We start from the raw sequence: 23625 nt of genomic DNA on the forward strand, positions 1-23625 counted from the left end.
ACATAGAGACTCTACAAAAAATTTAATAATTAGCTGGCTGAGACAGGAGGATCACTTGAGCCCAGGAGTTCAAGGTTGCAAGGAGCTATGATTGCATCACTGTACTCCAGCCTGGGTGACAGAGTGACACTCCATCTCTAGACAAAAAAAAAAGGAAAGAAAAACGAACTGAGACAGAGCATTAGTGCCTACTGACCGAAGAGTCATATAATTACTCCAGCACAAAAGAAATTGGCAGTCCATGTTTATAGAACAATTTACAAAGCATTTTCGTATATTAATATATTATGGAATATAAACTTTGTAACAAGATAGTATTAATCCCATTTTATGGAAAGAAATGGAAATTCGGAGAGAGTAAATGAATTTCCAAAAGCCACACAGCTAATAAGTCACGGCATTGAATTCCAAGCCCAGTGTGCTTTCCAATATCCTACTACTGCTATAGACTGTCCCTCAAACTGCTACTGATTTTCAAATAACCATGGAAATTTCAAGATGCAAATATATTATCAATATAAACATAGTAAGCTAATTTTTCATTCCCCTAGGAAAACCAATTCTGAAAAAAAAAATCTGATTTGTCCTTTCAAATTCAACAAAAAGGTGTAGGGAAGGGGAGTAGGAAGAGAATGTGGTGATAAAGGGCAACATGGGGAAGTCTTGCAGTCCAAAAGCTGTTTAGTACCTGGAATGTGGGGGTGGATACATGAGTCTACACATGATAAAACTGTATAGAACTTAATACACACACCCTCATAAATGAGTACAAGTAAATCTGAATAAGACCTGTGGATTTTATCAATGTCAATAACCTGCTTATGATATAACATAGTTTTGCAAAATGTTATCACTGAAGGAAAGTGGGTAGAGGATACATGGGATCTCTCTATGTTATTTGTTACAATTGCATGGGAATATACAATTATCTCATTTAAACATTCAATTTAAAAAATCAACAGACTATTCATACCACCAACACTAATTTTGAAACAGAATGGTGACATTGTGTAGAAATATGAAAAGACAACATGTAGTCATTCAAAATCTTCATTATAGTCATTCAAAGACTTCAGTATAGTGGAAGTGGTAGAGGCCTTACTCAAGAAATTAAAATTTTAAAAATTATTTTTTCAAGCCAGAAATGATAATTTTCAATAGTTTTAGAAGATACAATGCCTTAACAGTGACAGGCAGCTAACGCTAGCCATGTAAATGATAAGTCATGGGTAGAAGGAGAGTCAGGAAGAAGAAAAATAGTCTTTTGAACTAGAACTTTTTGAACTAGGCTGCTTAAGAATTCCATCTCAAAATATCAATGGATATAGTACTCAAGTATTAGCCAGTTGCTTGGTAAGACAATTAGAGAATTATGGTAATAATTATGGGATGCACCAAGAATTGTCTGGTAATACTAGTTATAACTATTTACCAAGCACACACTATGTGCCTGGCATTGTGCTAATGCCTTTCCATAAATGACTGAAAATCCTCACAACCACCTTGAAAGCTAAGATGTGGAAAATGATGATCTCAGTGTAATTTACCCAAGGACACACAGTTAGAAAGTGGCAGAGCTTCACTTTGAACCTAGGTTTTTCCAACTCTAAAGCCTGCGTGCCGTTCACTGCTCCATAAGGCACAGGAAAGAAATATTTACCTTGATATTCTGGTACATGACTCTAGAGTGAGGGAAAAATCATGTCCGGTAGTAGAAAACTGTCACTGATATTAAACTGACCTGCTTGAAAGTTCCTTCTAGCAAGGTGTCCAGGTGTTGGAGGGGGGCAGGTGTTTTATCTTTGAACCTTGTTAATAGCCGGCGTTGAATGGCCCGAAATTGTACAGCTCTTTCAGATAAGAGTTCTTCTAATTTTTCACCATTTATCCGCAGCTACAATGAAGAATTTCTTAAATTCAGGTTACATGGACACAAAAAAATGTTTAAAGAAAGAATGCAGGCAATGGTGATATAAGTTTGAAAAAGAGTAATGAAATTTAAACATAGAGTTAAGGGAATTAAAACAAAGTGGTGTTTGTTACACAAATACATAGATAAATTCAGTGGAATAGATCAAATGGAAATTCAGTAAAGGTGACCCAGTATCATTTGGGAAAAAATATATTATTTAATAAATGTTTTGTGATAATTGATTATATGGGAAAAATAGAAATCTCTCCCATTCTTTACAGCAAAATCAATTGCAGAGAGATCAACACTTTAGACACAATAAAAGCACTAGAAAAATTAGAATTTTTTATAATATTGACATAGAAAGGCCTTAATTACTATGAGTGAAAAGCCAAATGCCACACTCACACAACTGATAAATTATTAACTAAAAAGAACATTTAATTCTACATGATTAAAAATAATTATAAGCAAAGTGATAAGACAAACAGCAAACTGCAAATTATAATAGCAATAACCACAGAGACAAAGAGTTATGCCCACAATATCTAGAAACATTTACAAATCAATGTGAAAAGGACCACGTCCCAACAGATATCAGTAAGAAAAGCAGCAACAATCCAACAGAAAAATGGGCAAAGTTTTACACAAAAGTTAATACAAATAGCTCTGAAACATACAGCCTTTAACCTAACAATCCCTTCTAGGAATTTATCTGAGATATGATTGTAAAAAGTAATGTACATATAAAGATATTCATTACAAAATTGTTCTATTGTGATTATAGTAAGATATCATTAATAATCACAATGCCCTTTAATAGGGGAATTAGTTAAATAAAGAAGACTATTGTGTAAGTCTGCTAAGCACTGATATGCAATGCTGTCCAATGATGAGTAAATGAAAAAAAGCAAAAAGATACAGAATAGTACATGTAATGGGCTACCATTCATTCTTTTTTAAAAAAAAACAAGAATCTGTATATTAACATAGTTGTAACTGCATAGAATATATCTAGAAAGATACACAAGAAACTGGGCGCCAAACGCTGCCTCCAAAGAGGGGACTGAGTGGTTGAGGAATGAGAATAAAAAACGTCTCTTTTCACTGTAACCCATCTCATAACTTTTAAATTTAATGGTATTAAAATAAATGAAAGCTAGTCAAAGTACGGTAGAAGAAACACTCCATGAGATCAGATCACGTGAACTGCTAATTCAACTTTATAAAACAGTAATAGACTAGTTCTGAAAAAAATATCATGTTCAGAAGTCAAACATTACAGTTTCCATTTCTGGTATCAAACCAAATTCCTTACCTTTTCAGTACATGTATTCTCCAGATACATGATAAAAATTATATATGAAATACAAGTAACTTGGAATTTTGTCAATTTCCTTTAATCCCAATTTTAGAAGCACTAAGTAGCTAACTAAATCAAAGAATATTCTCAAGGAAAAAAAAACCTTTCGTTACCAAAAATTAAGTAATAAAATCAATTTTTTAAAATAACTAAATGTTTTAAAAGAACATCAGCCTAATTATGAATAATTCGCTCTTCTTGTTGTATAATTTGCTACTATAATATTTTATTTCCTGAATTCATCATGAAACACAAAAAAATTAAAAAGATATTCTTAATACTCAGACATCGGCAAGGTTATCATTCCTTTGAATGTATAAATAAGCAGCACTGATTGAAATGTTTTCACATGTCAGAATTTCAACATTTAACAAATATTTATGATCATAAGGCCAAGCACTGTTCCAGGCACTAGGAACTACAGCAATGAATAAATACAGACAAGAATCCCTTGCTTACACTGCAAGGGACACTTGAATTCCAAAACCACCTTAATTCCAAGTTTCAAATCTTATTAATGGATGAAAGCAGAGAGTGGGGACAGAGAACAAAGGAAGTATAATCACATCCCCCTTAATTTATATGTGTAACAAATGAAAGTGCCTTAGTTCACCATATTCTCTAAATCTCTCCTCAGAAAAGAATCACCTCTGATGTGGAAACTCCAAGGAGTTACTAGCTAGTAAATAAGGAGGAAAAACTGTATGTCACATTTATTAGTCAGTAGTATCTAATATTCTCTATTTCAAATACTACAAATATGGAACTAGTGTAATCTTTCTGTGGACTCTATTTCAGAAACCACTAGACCCCAGTTTTGCACAGTGAAGTAAGAGTTTCTTAAAATATATCCAAGAAGATTGCAAAGGTTCTCAATCCTTTGAATACCCAAATATACTCTCCCAAACAGTCCATTTTGGTGACACAATTTGATCAAAGGTGCTGTCCTAGAAAATATTATCATCATAGAGGAGGGGAAACAAATTTAACTTATTTGATAATGACATGATTATTCACAATTGGATTCTACACATCTGAAATTTTCCCTTTATGTTAATACTGCATTAAAAGAAGTCTTCATAGGTGAAAGTCAATGTTCTTAGAGTGTTCAAGGATTGACTGACAAGTTACATCACTGATGTTCTCTCTCTCTCTCTCTCTGAAACACACACACACACCACAGCTAATAAACTGAATGTCTATTGATTCCTTAAAAAGTAATCACTCTCTTACCAATGCTTACTTACTTGAATGATGTTTAAAATGCTCTCAAAATTTCCCTTTTGTATTTCTTATAGAGTCTGTTTATAGATTCTATAAGTGGAGTCTGGTGACTTTATTTTAATACACAGAATTTTTAAAACAATGACTGTCATTGTTCAATCCACTCATAAAACTTGACCTTGGCTATTTCCAAATATCAAATCAATCTTCAAAGGATGAAGATTTGCCATTATTTAGATTCTCAAGAGAATCTAACATAGGCTCTGAAAGTAGTTCCAAAGAAGAAATGCAAAAATATTCAGAGCAACAAAGTTACTGTCAAATCTCATTTATTTAGACATTTAATCATTCAGCATTTACTAAGCATCCACTGTGCCAGGTACTGGAGAGTATTTTAAGTGGTTAACCCTCATTCACATGCAGAAGTTCTGGTGTGCTTGTTAAAAAAGAAAAAGAAAAATCACTTTACTTTATAATCACACCTCATTTATGGCCTGCTAGAATTAGTTAGCCAAATGGCCGCCAATAAGCTCAAATAGTTTTAACACTGGGTTATTGGGGTCAAGGGTTAAGTCCCCATGTGGGAGAATTAAATCAGCTCTGTTCCAAGGCCAGACAACATGCCTAGCTCCAGGCAGCCACTCTGTAAATGTCTGTAACTGATCACAAACTGGAAAAAAGAACAGGAATGGATTCACAAAATCCACCATCCACGTAAGAATAACAACTCAAAGCATGCAGCCTAATAGGATGTACACTAAAATTCTTCTATAACATCTATTTCTTTTTTATATATTGAAGGATTATAGATGATATGGCTTATGATCATACACACCTCAAAATGATGATCAATCAATTCGAAATATTCTTGGAGAGGCATAGATCCAGAAAAAGAACAGGCAAAATCTTTGATTCCCTGCTTTTCAAAATATTCTTGAAGGCGAAGAATAAGCTCATTTGTTATGAGCCAAAGATCTTCAAATTGTTCACTCTGAATGCGATATCGTTCTAAGAGAGAAAAAACATTTAAGGAAAAATGCTTATTAACACATAAGTACTGGCTAAAACCATATAAACTATCACTAACTCTGATACGAATACTAAAAGGATAAAGATTTCTTTGTTGTAATATAGGTATGACTCTACTGGCTTTATAAAAACACATCTACTGCTTCAGTGCTGTTTTCTGCATTAACCACTTAATTTTCAAATCTAATTCCAAAGGTAGGTGGTCACAGTGGCAAGCCTTAGGGTGTGGTCCTTTTTATTATCTATTCTTCTGGACATGGCTTTAATCTCACCTACCCAAAGAAACCTTGATTTCTATAGCATTTATGGAAACCCAATATGCACCAGACACTGTTTTAAGCATATAACATACACTTTCTCATTTAAACCTCAACAGCCATGTGGGAGAAATAGTGTTATCTTCATTTTACAAAAAATAAATCCTATTACAGAGTTTAAGTAACTTGCAAAGTCATCCAGCCAGTTAGTAACAGAGCACTGGAACTCTAGATATTAACACAAAGATTAGCTATTAATCTTAACTACCCCACAATATTGCATCTCTCTGAATTTATATATAGACTTACCATGTCTGCAGTTCACTAGGCCCTTAACTATATACAACCATTCCTTCTTATTTAACTTCCCAGGTGATTATATTCAGTCCCTTCAAAAGGATTATACACTTTATGAGATCTAGGACTAAGTCCTGTATTCCATTTAATTCACCATTTACTGAGCATGTATTATGTACAATGTTGTAACGAAAGAAATGTTGGAGTACAGAGGAATTTAGTCTTGCTTAAGGAATCTAAAGCCTAGCTAGGATAGCATGACACATGGACATTTAAAATATTTCTTTATATGCTGTCATATCATTCCCTTTGGAGGTTTCCCAAGTCCTCCCTTCATCCTAGTCTTATTCTACATGCTGACTTCTGCCCAAGATGCCGATTATACATTTTCTTCATTTCTCCCCATTGAAGATAATAGGACCAAGGTCAGAGATAACAGCTTTTATTATACTTTTCTTTGTAAATGTCACTAAAGTTGTAATGCTTTAGACACAGCACAATTGTGGTGGGGTAGGGATAGAGAAGTAGAAGGGAGAATGGTGATGATAATGTACAGTATCAGAATCCTCTAAATGTAGGACAGGCATGGTGGCACATGCCTATAATCCTAGCACTTTGGGAGGCCAAGGCAGGAGGATCGCTTGAGGCCAGGAGTTCAAGACCAGTCTGGACAACATAGCAAGACCCCATCTCTACAAAAAATAAAAATTAGCTGGGCATGGTGGTACACACCTGTAGTCAAAGCTACTTAGGAGGCTGAGGCTGGAGCACCACTTGAGCCCAGAAGTTTGAGGTTGTAGTGAGCTATGATCTCACCACTCGAGTTCAACCTGGGGGACAGAGCAAGACCCGATCTCAAAAAAAAAAAAAAAAAGAATTCTCTAAATGTGGTCTTATCTAAGATAAGTTTGAGATCTAACATATTACATCCAGACTCATAGTCATTCACTTTCCTTCATTTACATAATTCAACACAAGACAGTCAGAATAAAATCAAGAATAAGGGAAGAGGCTCTGCCTTCAAGGAGCTCACAGTAGACTTGAAAAGATGACATGATGGCAGAAGAATGAACACTGCTTCTGCTATCACTGATTCAGGAACATTCATTAGGGCTGACTTTGCCATAGAGGTGCCAGAACTTCTCCCCAGGGGATGCATTACTATTTCCAAGTGTGGGAAGTACTATCACATAGTAGAAGAATTAGATGACAGCGAGGGAGCGGCAAAAGGCAGAAGTCGTGTTAAGAATTGTGTAATAATTATGGATGTTCACACAGCTGGCTTGGGAGAGAGGGAACTTCATGCTGTCTAACGTGTTTTTAAGGGTCTGAGCTCCTTGGTCTTCGGTACTTCCTTGAAAGTCTCCCTGTGAGTTGAATGCAGCGTGAAAGAAAGAAGGGTCATTTCACAAGGTGCAGGCCTGTCTGTCTCTCTAGCTGTCCTGGGACAGATATTTGGTTCCAGCTCAATGGTGCCTCCAAGTCCCAGATATTTGTCTCTCCTGGAGCAGATGTCTGGCTTCTGGCTCAGGGCTGGCTCCAGGATCCTGTTTTTCTGTGTGTCTGTCCATTCTGAGGCAGGTGTTTTCTCCAGACCTGAGCCTCCATCTAGACCCAGGCAACATCCTAGCCTTCCTGGGGAAAGAAGCTGAGCTTGGCCAGCTACATCTCCTTTCACAGCTTTGTGATGTCCCCAAGAGCATCAGAGAGCTCCCTCCAGGGTTCATAAGGTTGAATGAGATCCTTTACAACTCCTAGATTCTGAGATTTTTGCCTTAATATGCTCACTTCCTTTCATGTATATGTATCTTTTAATAAAACACTTAAAATGGTGCTTGACATTTTAAGCACTCAATAAATGTTTCTCATTATCATCATTGTTGCCATTACTTTCCCCAATTTATTGTAAACTAAAGGGCAGGGATTTTATCATAAACTTCTTTAGATCAACATAACACCTAACTAATCAAGTAATTTTCATACAGCAGATAAGGGGGAAAAAGTATCTTCAATAAAATATATTTCCTTAGTATAAAATTTGCTGTCATTTCAAATACAGCCATAAATGTTTACAGAAATATTAACATGTTAATTTTTCAAAGGAAATTTAATTCATTCAGGTTCTAGAAGGATTCTGAATAAGCATCCACATGCAGGTGGAAAAACTTGGGGTACAGCCTAAATATATATTAAGAATAAAATTTCTTATATATGAAATGAAATAAGCCATAGAGAGGAAGTTATTCCATTCACTATAATTTTTCAACAAAAACATGTTACAATATCTTAAAATAGATATACATAAACAACTGGGATTATTATGACATGTTTCAAAGAACTATATCATCTGGCCTCAGATGTAAAAAAATCTATATTTCAAGGCACCCGAGGGAAATGGAGGAGCAAGCCATGGGGATATCGGTGGGAAGCACATTCCAAGCTGAGGGAACTGTAAGTACAAAGGCACGGAGGCAGGAACATCCTTTTAGGAACACTAAAGAGGCCATTTTGGCTGAGTCAACCATTTTATGCTGCACTCTAACAAGATATTACACCAGTTTTTGTTAAATCATCCATGTAGGCATTGCAAGAAAATCTGGAAACAAGGCACAATCAAATATGTCCAGACAACCAATCCACCACAAGTTAGTGTGAAAATTGATCAGAATTTGCCACTGGGGAAAACATGCATAGTATTCTCAGCAGAATACCAACAGTATGCCCAAGATCAGCTGGCCAGGGCTGAGTTCTTGATGGGGAAAGACAAACCAAATTAGCACCTACCCTGATGCCCCTAAAGTGCTGGACTTAAACCTCATTCTCAGCTTATACTGGGCATGGGTGTTGGACAAAAGAAAGCAGGGGATGTTGTAGGCCAGCCAAGAAAGGCAGCAGTGCCCCAAACTCTTCCCCAGAGGAGACAAACGTCCTGTCTTCATTGCCTACAACTGGAGCTCCTTCCCTACTCCTGGCAGACAACAAAATCTCTATTCTGACGAAAAAAATGTGGGCAAGTCTAAACTTTTCATATCTTCTTTTATAAAGATTTGAATTATCTCAACACAGGCCTATGAACTCTCTGAGAGACCCATTTCAATCCTCCATATTGAGCAAACAAAGATAAAGTAACAGATAAAAGTCATGTGCAGTAAGTTCAAAGGAAAGAGACAAATCACAGGAATGAAATTTGCTTTATGAAAGAGAGGCAATGCAAACTATCCTTAGTTTATAGTTTTAACAAAATTCAAGGTAACACTGCATCTATTAATTCATTCAAAAAATACTGAGTGATAAGTGCTAACAGTGAACAGTGAACAATACATACATGGTTCTGATCCTCATCCTAGTGAGAAGGGCAGAAAATGAACAAGTAAATAACATATGAAATAGAACTTATGAAAGTACTATGACACAGAGAAAAAGGGTGCTGTGATAAAGACTAAATGTCTTTATCTGGAGATACTATGGTCAAGGAAGACAACATTGAGAAGGTGACATCAGTGGCAGTACTAACTGCAATAATGATGAAAATAACACTAGCAGCTAAAATTTACTTAGCACTTAGACTGTATCAGGAAATTACTATGTGCTTTTTAGAGATTATTTTATTTGATTCACATATAATATTTTCATACTATTTTATTGCCATTTTATAAATTAAGAAACAGATGGTTAAATAATTTTTCCAAAGTCATTCAGAAGAGTTGTAAGCTAGAGCTGGAATCTAAACTATCAATTTAAGTCTAGACCACACATTCCTAATCATTTTGTGCATAAAGCTTGGACCTTAACGATGGGAAGAACGGCCCAGGTAGAGGGAATGGCAAGCGCAAAGACCTCAGGGCAGAAAAAGACATGTACCAGGAACTTAAAAAAGGTCAGAGTAGGAAGAAAGCACTCCTAGATGAGGATGGACACTAGGCCAGGGTCAGAACACGCAGGGAGACCAATACGAATTGGTAAAGAGTTTGGATATTATTATAAATGCCAAAGATTTTAACCTGGAGGGTGGCATGATATGATTTGTGTTTGTTTCTTTGTTTTTATCACAAGAGCTACCAAGTAGAAAACGAATTAGAAAGGGGAAAGAATAAAGGTACAGTTAGGACATTATAACCATGGTCCAGTCAGATGATGGTACCATATGGAGCAATCAAGAGTATCATGTTAGAAAGGAAACCCCTACTTAACCTCTAAGAAAAACTTAACATCTAGTAAAATTTTAAATCAGTGACTTTAGTAAAAATATCCAATCTTCAATTTCTTCATCTACACAAATGGAAAAATAAAAGACATCTCACAAGGGATTTTTACAAAGATCAAATATAATGCTATATGGCAAAGATCTATACAAATGCGATTTATCTTTGTATTATTAAAATTTAGGTCAAACAAAATTAGATGCTCAAAAATTTTGGACAAAAAATACTAAAACTATCTAAGAAGTGTAGAGTGAAACATCTAAAAACCTAAAACTCTAGAAAAACCCAAATATAAGCAAAACTCTAGATACCTAATAGCTATTCTTTGTGACAAATTATAATACATTAATATCATCAAATGATAAAAACATAAAGCTCATAATAAACATTTAAATAGGTGTGATATTTTATGTAACTTCAAATTTGGGGCTTCTATTTTTTTTTATTTTCATCAACATATGCAGGAGAAAAATAATTTTCTGCAATAAAAAATTTACAATCAGAATTGGGATGTAAAAAGATAAACACAATATTTTTACGATGAATTTATTTCAGATTGTCAAAACTCAACAAGGATCAATGAGTCAAAGATTGATAAGGCATTACTGTGGTTATTACGTTTTCTTAGTATTAGTATTCCAAAGCGGTTAACATTGCCCCTGGAGACTTTCCAGAGGACACATTTCATGGAAACAAGAAATGAATTTTTCTATTTATAATAAAAGAAGCTGTACTTTAAAATATGCCCTTAAAAATTAGTAATCAAAATAGCTGCCAAATGAACATTCAATTTGTTCTCTTTTCCTTTGCATCTTACAATAGCAGATCAGTGGAAATAACCATTTCAGCTTCCAAATAAAATAAACTTAGATGATCACAGCCCAGTCAACTGTCATTCCACTCTACTACAATTGGAGAAAAGAATATATTACATTAAGCAGGGCATAAAAATACATCATGTTGGTCTCTATTTGTATCAGAACATCTGAAGTTCATCAATATAAATAATGTTTATCTTTGTATCACAATGAATCTAGATAATTTATGCTATTTGGAAATTTGTGAGATGGAAAAGCAGATGAATGCTCTTTAAATCAAAATCTGGAGGAAGCAATATAAACAATTTCAGTAGATATGAGTATAATATTCTAAATATATAACCTCTTCAACATTAGAAACTATGAATAGTTTCTTGATATTTGCTTTTCTTTTTTAATCATATAACTTTATTTTATTTTTTATTATTTTTTTCTTCTCATTTTTGTTATTTTAATAGAATTAGGGGGTACAAGTTGAATTCCGTTACATGTATATATTGTATTGTGGTGAAGTCTGGGCTTTTGTACCCATCACCTGAATAGTGTACATTGTACCCTATTTTTCATTCCCCATCCCCTCCAAGCCTCCCACTGTTGAGTCTCCAGTGTCCATTATATCAGTCTGTGTGTCCTTACATAGCCATAGTTTAGCTCCCACTTATAAGTGAGAACATGTGGCATTTATTTTTCTGTTCATGAGTAACTTCACTTAGGATAATAGCCTCCAGTTTGATCCCAGATGCTGCAAAAGACATTATTTCAGTCTTTCTTATGGCTGAATAGTACTCCATGGTATACATACACCACATTTTCCTCATCTACTTATCAGTTGATGGGCACTTAAGTTGATTCCATATCTTAATGATTGTGAATTATGCTACAATAAACATGTAAGTACAGGTGTCTTTTTGATATAATGATTTCTTTTTCTGTGGATAGACGCCCACTGGGGGATCAAATGATAGAGCTACTTTTAGTTCTTTGAGAAATCTCCACAGAAGCTGTACTAATGTGCATTACCATCAACAGTGTATAAGTAAGTGTCCCTTTTTACCACATTCTTGCTAACATCTATTGTTTTTTAACTTTTTAATAATGGTCATTCTAATTGGAATAAGATGATATCTCACTGTGGTTTTAATTTGCATTTCTCTGATGATTAGTGATGCTAAGCATTTTTCATATGTTTTTGATCATTTATCTTCTTTTAAAAAATGCCTGTTTATGTCATTTGCCACTTTGTAATGGGGTTGTTTGTTTTATTCTTGGTGAGTTGTTTGAGTTCCTTATAGATTCTGGATATTAGTTTTTTTTTCAGACAGATAGTTTGCAGATATTTTCACCCATTCTGTAGGTTGTCTGTTTATTCTTTTGTTTATTTATTTTGCGTACAGAAGCCTTTTAGTTTAACTAAGTCCCATTTGTCTATTGTTTTTATTGCATTTGCTTCTGAGTCTTAGCCATAAATTCTTTGCCTAGGCCTATGTCCAGAAGAGTTTTTCCTGGGTTTTCTTCTAGGTTTATATGATTTCAGGCCTTATGTTTAAGTCTTCAATTCATATGGTGAGAAATAGGGATCCAGTTTAATTCTTCTGCATATGGCTATCCAATTTTCCCAGTACCATTTATCGAACAGTATGTATGTTTTTGTCTGCTTTGTCAAAGATCAGATGGTTGAAGGTATATGGTTTTATTTCTGGGTTCTCTATTCTGTTTCATTGATCTATGTGCCTACTTTTATGCCAGTACCATGCTGTTTTGGTTATTACAGAATTGTAGCATAATTTGAAGTCAGGTAATGTGATGCCTGCAGTTTTGTTCTTTTTGCTTAGGATTGCTTTGGTTATTTAGGCCCTTTTGAATGAAGATTCTATATGAATCTTAGAATTATTTTTTCTAATTCTGTGAAAAATCACATTGGTATTTTGATAGGAATTACACTGAATCTATAGATTGCTCTGGACAGTATGATCATTTTAACAATATTGATTCTTTCGATCCATAAGCATGGGATGTTTTTCTACTTGTTTGTGTTGCCTACAATTTCTTTCATCAGTGACTTGTACTTCTCTTAGTAAAGATCTTTCAACTCCTTTGTTAAATTTATTCCCAGGTATTTTTTTTATTTATTTATTTTGCAGCTATAGTAAATGGGATTGAGTTCTTGACTTGGTTTTCAGCTTGGTCGTCGTTGGTATATAGAAATGCTATTGATGTTTGCATGTTGGTTTTATAACCTAAGACTTTGCTGAATTCATTTTTCAGATCCAGGAGTCTTTTGGTGGAATCCTTAGGGTTTTCTAAGTATGAGATCATATCATCAACAAACAGAGACAATTTGACTTCCTCTCTTCAAATCTGCATGCCCTTTATATCTTTCTTTTTCCTGACTGCTCTGGCAAGGACTTCTAGTACTATGTTGCATAGAAGTGGTGACAGTGAGCATCCTTCCCTTGTTCCAGTTCTTAGGGAAAATACTTTCAACTTTATTCCATTCACTATGATGTTGGCTGTGAGTTTTCATATATGGCTTTTATTATTTTGAGGGATCATTATGTTTCTTCTATGCTGAGGTTTTTGAGGGTTTTTATCATGAAGGGATGCTGGATTTTATCAAATTTTATCAAAACTGCATCCCTTAAGATCATATGGTTTTTGTTTTTAATTGTTTATATGGTGAATAACATTTATTGACATGTGTATTCTGAACCATCCTTGCATCCCTGGGATGAAACCCATCTGATTGTGAATTACTTTTTTTGATGTGCTGCTGGATTTGGTTTGCTAGTATTTTGTTGAGGATTTTTGCATCTATGTTCATCAAAAATACTGTCTATAGTTTTTTGGTTGTTTTTTTTTGATACAGAGTCTCACTCTGTTGCCCTGGCTAGAGTGCCGTGGCGTCAGCCTAGCTCACAGCAACCTCACACTCCTGGGCTCAGGCGATCCTCCTGCCTCAGCCTCCCGAGTAGCTGGGACTACGGGCATGCGCCACCATGCCCGGCTAATTTTTTCTATATATTTTTAGTTGTCCGATTAATTTCTTTTCTATTTTTAGTAGAGACGGGGTCTCGCTCTTGCTCAGGCTGATCTCGAACTCCTGAGCTCAAACAATCCGCCCGCCTCGGCCTCCCAGAGTGCTAGGATTACAGGCGTGAGCCACCGCGCCCGGCCTGTCTATAGTTTTTTGTGGTACCCTTTCCGGGCTTTGGTATCAAGGTAATACTGGATTCCCTGCCAAGTTAAGGAGAATTTCCTACTTCTCAATCTTTTGGAATAGTTTTACTAGGATTGGCACCAGTTCTTTGCATGTCTGGTAGAATTAAGCTGTGAATCCATCTAGTCCTGGGCTTTTTTTGTTGTTGTTGAGAGATTTTTTTATTACTGATTCAATTTGCTACTCAATTTTGTTTACGTTTTCAAAAAACTTTTTATTTCATTGATCTTTTATATTGTTTTGTTGGTCTCTCATTTAGTACTGCTCTGATCTTTGTTATTTCTTTTCTTCTGATAACTTTAGGTTTGGTTTGTTCTTGTTTTCCTAGTTCCTAGAGGCATGATGTTCATTGTTAATTTGTGATCTTTCTATTTTTTTGATGTAGGCATTTAATGCTATAAACTTCCCTCTTACAAGTGTTTTTGCTATATCCCACAGATTTTGGTATGTTGTGTTTTCGTTTTCATTCATTCCAAAAATTTTTTTAATTTCCCTCTTTATTTCTTCATTGACCCAGTGATTGTTCAGGAGCAGGTTGTTTAATTTCCATGTATTTTGTATAGTCTCTGAAGTTCCTGCTTATATTGATTTCTAGCTTTGTTGTACTGTGATCTGAGAACATACCTGATATGATTTCGATTTTTAAAAATTTATTAAAGCTTGTTTTGTGGCCTAAAGTGGTTTATCTTGGAGAAAGTTCCATGTGCTAATGAAAAGAATGCATATTCTGCAGTTTCTGGGTAGAATGTTCTGTAACTGTCTATTAAGTCCATTTGATCTAAAGTCCATTTTAAGTCTAGTTTTTCTTTGTTGATTTTCTGTGTTGATGATCTATCTGTCCAGTGCTGTGAGTGGGGCGTTGAAGTCCCTCACTATTATTGTGTTGCTGTCCATTTCTTTCTTCAAGTCTGGTAATATCTGTTTTGTGAATCTGGTTGCTCCAATACTGGGTGCATAGCTATTAACATTTAGGATGGTTATATCCTCCTGCTGAATTGATCCCTTTATCATTACATAATGATCTTCTTTTTTTTTTTTTTTTTTTTTTTTTTTTTTTATCTAAAGTCTGTTTTATCTGATATAAGTATAGCTACTTGTGTTTGCTTTTGGTTTCCATTTGTCTGGAATATCTTTCTCCATCCCTTTACTTTCAGTCTATATGTGTCTTTATGGGTAAGGTGAGTTTCTTATAAACAGGTTATAGTTGGATCATGGCTTTTTTTATCCATTCTGCCAATCTATATTTTTTAAATGTAGCATTTAATCCATTTATGTTCAAGGTTAATATTGGTATATGAGGCTTTGTTCTTGTCACATTGCTAATTGTTTTCTATTTGTTTAATAAATTCTTTTTTCTTTCTTTTTGTCTTTGTGGTTTGCTGAACTTCTATTGTATTGCCATTTAATTCCTGTCTTTTCCTCCTTTGAATGATTGTTTTATTAGGCTTTTGAGTTTTATATTATATGCATTTTCATGATAGTGGATACTGACCTATCATTTCCATTTTTAAAACACCTTTGAGCATTTCCTGTAGGGCCAATCTACTAGTCATGATTCTCTCAGCATTTGCTTGTCTGGGAAGGACTTTATTTCTCCTTTATTTATGAAGCTTATTCTGGCAGGACATAAAAATTCCTGGCTGATAGTTTATTTTTCTTTCAGCACTTTCAAAATGCCATCCCATTCTCTTCTGGCCTGTAAGGTTTCTGCTGAGAAGTCTGCTGTTAGTCTGAGCTTCTTCTGGCTGTTAGCCAGTCCCTGGCCAGGCAAGTTTCCCTGAACCCTCTCCTTAACCATTTTTGGTGCTTCCCGTTGCTTCCCTGGTGAATCCTAGCATTCTCACCTAGACGATCTGTTTGAAATATGAGAATATGCTTACTATTCTGGTTCCTTTCCATGCAGGAAGCACATACCATCTGCTTCTAGTTGGCCATCTTGATTCTATCTCTCAAAATTTACTTTTCAAAAGGCTTTTTCCAAGCTGAATTTATATATTTGCATTATCCCTTGATGATATTGCTAAGAAATTCTAAAATAAATATTAACAGTAATATTATATTGATGACTCAATGTATACATTAAGCTGTGGACAGGGCATGAGGTGGATATCAGGTGACTTCAGATATGATCATTATACTTGTCCCCAAATTTCTTGGCTTCATTAAAGGGCTATCACAGAGCCCCTATTATATGAACTTCCAGGCACACAAAAAAATTCACTGATCCTTAGAAAACTCATCCATTACAAGCATGAAAACATACATTCTCCTCTTCCTGGAAACCCTCTAACTAATCATCTTCTACTCATTCCTAAAGATCATACAAATAAAATCTCTTATGAAGCCTCATTCCTTTGGGATCCAACAGCACCAAAAGTGCATTTCTGTAGGCACATCAAGGAATCTATCTAGGTTCTCTTTATCAGTTTGTCTCTCTCATTAGTCCAGGAGCTCTACAAGAGCCACAGAAGTCTTTATACCTAACGTGTCTGCTGAATAAAAAAAGAAAAAAGGTATTGCCTATCAAGATGAAGTGAAATAAGACTCTCAAATCCCTTGGTTCTGAAGATATTTTGATTAATACAGTTCAAGCTCACATATACTTTCTTTCGGGAGATGTAAAAAGAAAGCCTTTTTCAAAGCCCAATGCTTTTTCACATACATGACTACAATTATTTTATACCTGAAAACAAAATAATCAAAATGGATAAGCAAAAGATTTTTAAACTTGACCTTACTCAATTCAATCACTCTTTCTAGCATGTTAAAATCTTTTGAGATATTGAAATGTACAATGTATTAGTTATCTTTTCCATTTTTCAAACACCTACCTTAGGCTATGCAAATGTGCTACAGATTGAGTATCCCTTATCCAAAATGCTTGGGACCAGAAGTTTTTCAGATTTCAAATGTTTTTGGATTTTGGAACATATGCATTATTTACTCATATTTATACTGGCTGAGCATCCCAAATCTCAATATCTAAAATTTAGATCTTTTCCTTTGAGCATCATGTCAGCATTCAAAAAATTTTGAATTTGAAAGCATTTCAAATTTCAGATTTTTGGATTTGGGTTGCTCAACCTGTATAGCAATTCGTTAGCCCTACTTTGTGGCCCTGAGAATATAAGCATTCTTTGTTGATTATCAATTTAGCAGAATACAGAATTCTACATTAAAAATCATTCCCTTCCAATCTGGGAGAAAATTTCTCTATTGTTCTTTAGCATCCAATGATTTTGATGAAAAGTTAAATGCCACCTTGATTCATACTCCTTGATTAGATTGCTTTTTCCTTTCTAATCTTTAAGATTACGCTTCTGATCCTTAAAGCTCTAAAATTTCACAATGATGTGTCTGGGTGTGTTTTTTTTTTCTTTTTGTTATTCATGTGCTAAGCATCAAAGCAATACAAAATATCAACAAAAAAGAGCTGGTTTTTGGAAAATGCAAAGAAAATCAACATAACTTTAGGTAGACTAAGAAAAAAGAGAGAAGACTCACATAAAAGAAAAAAGAGACATTACAACTGATATCGCAGAAATAGAAAGGATCATAACAGACTATTGTGAACAATTATATGTCAAAAAATCTGATAACCTGGAAGAAATGGATAAATTGCTAGACATGTACAACCTACCAAGATTGGACAGATCAATATAACCAGCAACTGAATTGACTCGGTAATAAAAAGTCTCCCATCAAAGAAAAGCCAACGACTTGATGGTTTCACTGCTGAATTTTATCACACATTTAAAGAACTAATAACAATTCTACTCAAACTATTCTTAAAAAACAAAGAGAAGGAAATACTTCCCAACTCATGCCACAAGGCCAGCATTACCCTGATACCAAAATCAGACAAGGAAACAACAAAAAAAGAAAACTACAGGCCAATAACCCTGATGGACATACATGCAAAAATACTCAACAAAATACTAGCAAACCATATTCAACAGCACATTAAAAAGATCATTCGCCATGATCAAGTATGATTCATTCCAGGATGCATAGATGATTTAACATATACAAATAAATAAACATGATACATCACATTAACAAAATGAAGGACAAAAACCATATGATCATTTCAATAGATGCAGATAAAGCATTTGACACAATTCAACACACTTTCATGATAAAAACTCTCAACAAATGAGGTACAGAAGGAATGTATGGACCTCAACACAAATAGGCCTTTTCAATATTCACAACTGTGATAGTGTGTTTCCTTGAAATCCTTTTCTCCATTGGTCTCCTCCCCATTTTAGCAACCCACGCCCCTAACGTTATACCTTGTCTGATGAGCTTGTCATTATCAGAATCTGCAGTCCCTCTAAACTCTTGATATCAACATCCAATCCATTCTGTGACCACCACCTTTATTTCATCTAGTCCACTTGCTCTATAACTCCTACTACTTTACTTCTTCAAACTTACCTAGACTTTTGATTCACTGAACCCATTAATTGTTCACCTTACTGGAAACACTAGATAATGAAAACTTGTAAGACTAGATACTTTAAAATTTATTCTTGGATCAAGCTACAGCTTAAACTGTACTGATTTGGGCTCAGGTAGAATTATATTCAGAAAATTGAGTTTTATCTTTGTTTTTAAAGCTCTGTGAAATTTGTTACTCATAAATTATAATTACAAAAGTATAATCATTATAATTATGAAATATGAACTGTAGAGACACTATTGAATGAATTATCTTTGTGAATATTCATAAGAGAAATTTCACCCTGAACTTAGGATCAGTAAAGACTGTGCATCTCCTTAACAAATGATTTGATTTAATTTGATTTAATATATTTTGGACATTCTGCATATTGGAACTAAATGCTCTCTTGTTACTGTAGGCTGCTAGCACCTTATAAATCATATACTATGCATTGCATTTTTTATTCTTATTATTCTTATTCTTGCCTTTATTAATTTCCTGCCCTTATTTTCTCCCTGTTTACTTCAACTACTTATTTTCTCCTTTCATATTTTGGATATTTTTAAAACTCTTCTAAATTCTTTAAGAAACAAGTAGAACAAGGCAATACACAAATAGATAGAGATAAGAAATAAAGATAAAAATAGAGATAGGCAAGACCCAGAAAAGTATAGAGGAAAAAGGGGGGTAGGAGAGAGAAGGAAGAGAGAGGTGGCAGTGTTTGTTGTATATGGTAATTAGTCACTGTGTGGACCTGAATCTTAGGATAGTGCCATGGGAAGCATATAGGCATATTTAGGCAATAGCATATTTCGGAATCACTCAAATTATAGACCTCCATGTAGAATATTTTATAATATTGATTATAAAAATATTTGATCTCATAAAATTTGACCCATCCTGTTATTTTCAATTTAGGACTATGATAATAATTTTCAGAAATTTTGCTAGTGTGTTCTTCCTAAATATTTTTATCTTAAATGCTTCATTTTTTTCACAATTCACACAATAAATTTTAACTACATTTAAGTACTACTCTACCTTCTGAAAATAAAAACCTATTCAGTTTTCCCACGGTAATTTGGTATCTGAGACAATAGCTGCACTCACTTTTTTTCTTCTGCTTTGACTGGTCTACACCGAATCAGGAAATTGAACAAAACTTCCCATATAGCACACTTGTAGCCTTGGTTGATTATCAAGCAAGTTTTTAAAAAGACATGAATATATGGAACCCAGGAAAAATACTATCCGAGAGCCAAAGACAATTCTATATGACTTATGAATCATTTGACTGTTTACCATGGAAGAAATGCAGGCTCTTTCCATTTATAGGATTTTCCAGCCTATCCAAATTGCTAGACTAGAATTAATTCCTTTCATAAAAAAGAAAAATGCCAAACTTAGGTTGGGTACAAATAATTCATTCCTTTCTTGGGGGTGAATACTCTGAAAAAGCAGTAGAGAACACCAACATCTGCCTCTCAAACCCAGAAAACCACACTCTCTCCATACCTATCTCCCTCCAGCACCAAAGGTAGGATTCTGTGTGGCACTGAAGCCAAAAAACCATCAGGAAATTGTAATTACTATTATTCAGGTTTCAGTTTATATAGTTCATGTGGTTCCCGGTTTAAAAACTCCTGTCCTATTCCATTATTTAGTCTGTCTACCCACCACTATGGCTGTGTCAAATCATTGCCATACATTCAGATAAAGTGAATAAATCAGTTATATACCTGGATATTTGGTAAAATTTAGATAATGATAAGGTAATTATGAGCAACATCAGTGTTCTAAGAGTTACTTTATACAAAACAGAATAGATATAATGCATTAGGATATAAATATCTTCACTTGCACAAATGCTAACTTTTTGCCTTTTTTAATGGTTTCAATTGCAGATTCATTATATAGGACTATCAACTGAAGTCAAACAGATGTGTAAAATTTCCCAAAGAAATGTTGTTAACAACTTTTTTAGTTTTATTAAAGAAAATAGTTAAACTAAGAGAAATGCACCAAAACGATTCCATCATCCAACTGGAGATTAAAGCAAAATAGTGCCATGTACTTATAGTTAACAATACTGTATTGTACACTTAAAAATTTGCTAAGGGGATAGAACTTGTATTAAGGGTTCTTATCATAATAAAATAAAAAATTTTGAAATGGTACGAATGAACAAAAGACTGCAATCATGACCAATTACAATAAACTTGAAAAGTACAGAATCTTCTCATTCTTCTCAGAATTGTCTTTGATTTCTGTGACCTATTCTAGAGTCTTTAGTTGTATCCTATTCTATTTCACCAGTTACCAATCTACATATTCAAGAACCTGTTATGATTTTAGCCATAGAAACATTGTTATAATTTCTCAATGGGATGTACGTTCCTCCTGCTAATGCCTTTCTTTTATAAAAAGATAGCCTATTTTACTCTACTTATTACTATTAATATAAAAGTAATAGCCAACTACAAGTACAAATGCATAAGTACAAAGTAAAAGCCCCCTGCAAAAACTGGAGATTTTTTTAATTGCAATGTAGTCAGCCAGACTATTTCAATGTGTGTGTTTGTATATACATATGCACACTTTTCCCTCAATACAAATTTGTTAAACACTTCCTTTCTTAATATCTTGCTTTATATCCATGAAGATGTACATAACTTGGTGAATTCAGTAGCTTCAGTATACTACATATATCAGAAGTCAGTTTTATATAGACTAATTTGAACTATTCTCACAAATATGAAGCAAGCGAATCAAAAAGAATATTGAAATCTGAAATTCAAACTCGATTATATAATTACTACCTTTCCGACTACTGAAATTAGTCTCATCAAAAGTCATTTGCTTTTACCATCATCTTTGCTAATAACCAAAAGGAGGAAACAAGAATATATGCAAAAAAATCAATTCCAGTTTTTAGGAACATCCACAACCTACTTCACCACACACCTATCTCAAAAATATTTTTCAGTTCTTTAAATTCCTCTCTCAAACTACCCTCATCCCCAACACCAAAGTTACACATCTCGAAAAAAACACAATCCTATCCTCATAATTTTTATACCCTATATAGTTAATAGATGGCTCTTAGTTTTCTATATATAACTGAACACTGCCCTTTGCAGGAATCATTGACGTGAGGATGCTCTGTGATGTAGGGTACCAGAAGAAAATTTAAAAATAAATAATATATGGTTTTACTTACGAGAAGTTTTGGAAGCAAGAAGAGTAACTCGGGAACCTCCTAAGAAGCGAAAACCCATTATATTCACCTGATCATCATCTGACTGATTGGCAAAGCCTACAATAAAAAAGTAAAAATATCACCTTATGTGACCAAAAGGCATAATTAACACAACATTTGAAATATGAAGCAGAGCTGAATGGCAAATGTTTACGTCACTAGTCATGTATAAAGTCCATGTATGAGCTAAAATGGATTAACTTTGATTTCCACAGTACCTTTCAATCGCTGGAATTTCTGCCTCTAAATAACACTATGGATCATTTAATTTCCTCTCTTCTAATGGTTGATTCCAGATATGGGACAGAACATGCACAAAATGAACCTAGAATATCTTGTTAAACTAGATAGCAAAAAAGCAATCAGTGAACTAGTAGGGTTGTATGAAAAGGATTTGAGAGCCGGCTTAAAGAGACTACCACCGGCCAGAAAAAAAATAATTGAGTATCAAAAAAGATAATAATTGCAGTGGAGTAAAATACACCAAATATATTGAAAAGCATGAGTTCATATAGATACTTAACAACAAAACAAAACAAAAACAAATGGACACTATTGGAAGAGCTTAGAGAATCAACTCTATTTTAAACTCTACTTATTTTAAATATTTTTAAAAAAGTAAGAATCATTGCTTGTGTAACTCTGATAACGTACACATAAATAAACCTGTTGTGGTGGGCACACTGTGCTTTAGAAAAGACAAAATGTCCTGCACAAACAGAGGCCTACTCAGGGAGCAGTTTGCTGTCTGAAATCATGAAAGGCACCAAGTACTATAACCTCCGGGAAAAGGACAAGATGTCCTGCATTGAAAAAAACATAATGATTTTAGTAGCCCTTTAGAGGGAAAAAAATATCTGTTAGGGAAGAGAAAGGGCTGTTTTATTACTGGTACATGCTGTTCCCATGAATTGTTGGAAAGAAAGAAATGTATATTTTCTACACTGCTGGGCTTTAAGACATTTACATTCCCTTTCTAATCAAAATTTCAAAAGCTCTGCACTAAAAATACTTTATAGCTGCATGGACAGACAGAGCTAGAAAATAATTTTTATTTTCTTGAGACATTAAGGCAAGCATTCACTGATTCTTAACCTCTGTCTACCACAGTCTCCTTGCATTTTCCTTACATTTAATTGAGGAAATAAAAAAACAAGGTCCTGTCTACTTCATTTGGAAATAATGAGAATTAATAAGATGCATCATTGAAAGGTTCCAGGAAGAAAGTATTTATTAATTATAAAATATTTTATAAAAGCTAACCATCGATTGTTTGTTCACCATGTGCTCTTTACATATATTAACTCATATTATTATCTTCACTTTTAGCAAATGAGGAAACTGAAACCCTGTGAGGTTAAATGATTTGCCCAATGGCTCATAGCTAGTGTGTTGCATTACCAGGCAACACATACCTACTTTTGCCTGATTCTAAAGCCTGTTCCCGTAGAGAACTCTACAACCAATCCATTTTAATTAAAGTCTATCAGGTTTAGATCAATCACAATAAACTGTTCCCCTCTTCTCACAATGGCATAAACACCCTCCCAGTTGCCCAGGCCAGAAACCCTAGCATCCCAAGACATGACCCACACCCCCA

The 23625-nt window shown here is 34.3% G+C and overlaps 1 protein-coding gene across 1 annotated transcript in view; it reads right to left on the reverse strand.

Annotated features, from left to right (window-relative positions):
• Positions 1 to 23625, reverse strand: part of BBS9 (Bardet-Biedl syndrome 9) — a 501118-nt gene that overhangs the window by 219140 nt on the left and 258353 nt on the right. Inside the window, exons 15-17 of the mRNA XM_012638756.1 lie at positions 21987 to 22082; positions 5335 to 5507; positions 1742 to 1894 (exon numbers count right to left, since the gene is read on the reverse strand). Of these exons, the coding sequence (XP_012494210.1) occupies positions 1742 to 1894; positions 5335 to 5507; positions 21987 to 22082 (422 nt within the window). The remainder of the gene's footprint in view (positions 1 to 1741; positions 1895 to 5334; positions 5508 to 21986; positions 22083 to 23625) is intronic.

Source organism: Propithecus coquereli, unplaced genomic scaffold (assembly GCF_000956105.1).
Source record: "Propithecus coquereli isolate 6110/MARCELLA unplaced genomic scaffold, Pcoq_1.0 Scaffold134, whole genome shotgun sequence".
In the NCBI taxonomy this organism is placed as follows: Eukaryota; Metazoa; Chordata; class Mammalia; order Primates; family Indriidae; genus Propithecus; species Propithecus coquereli.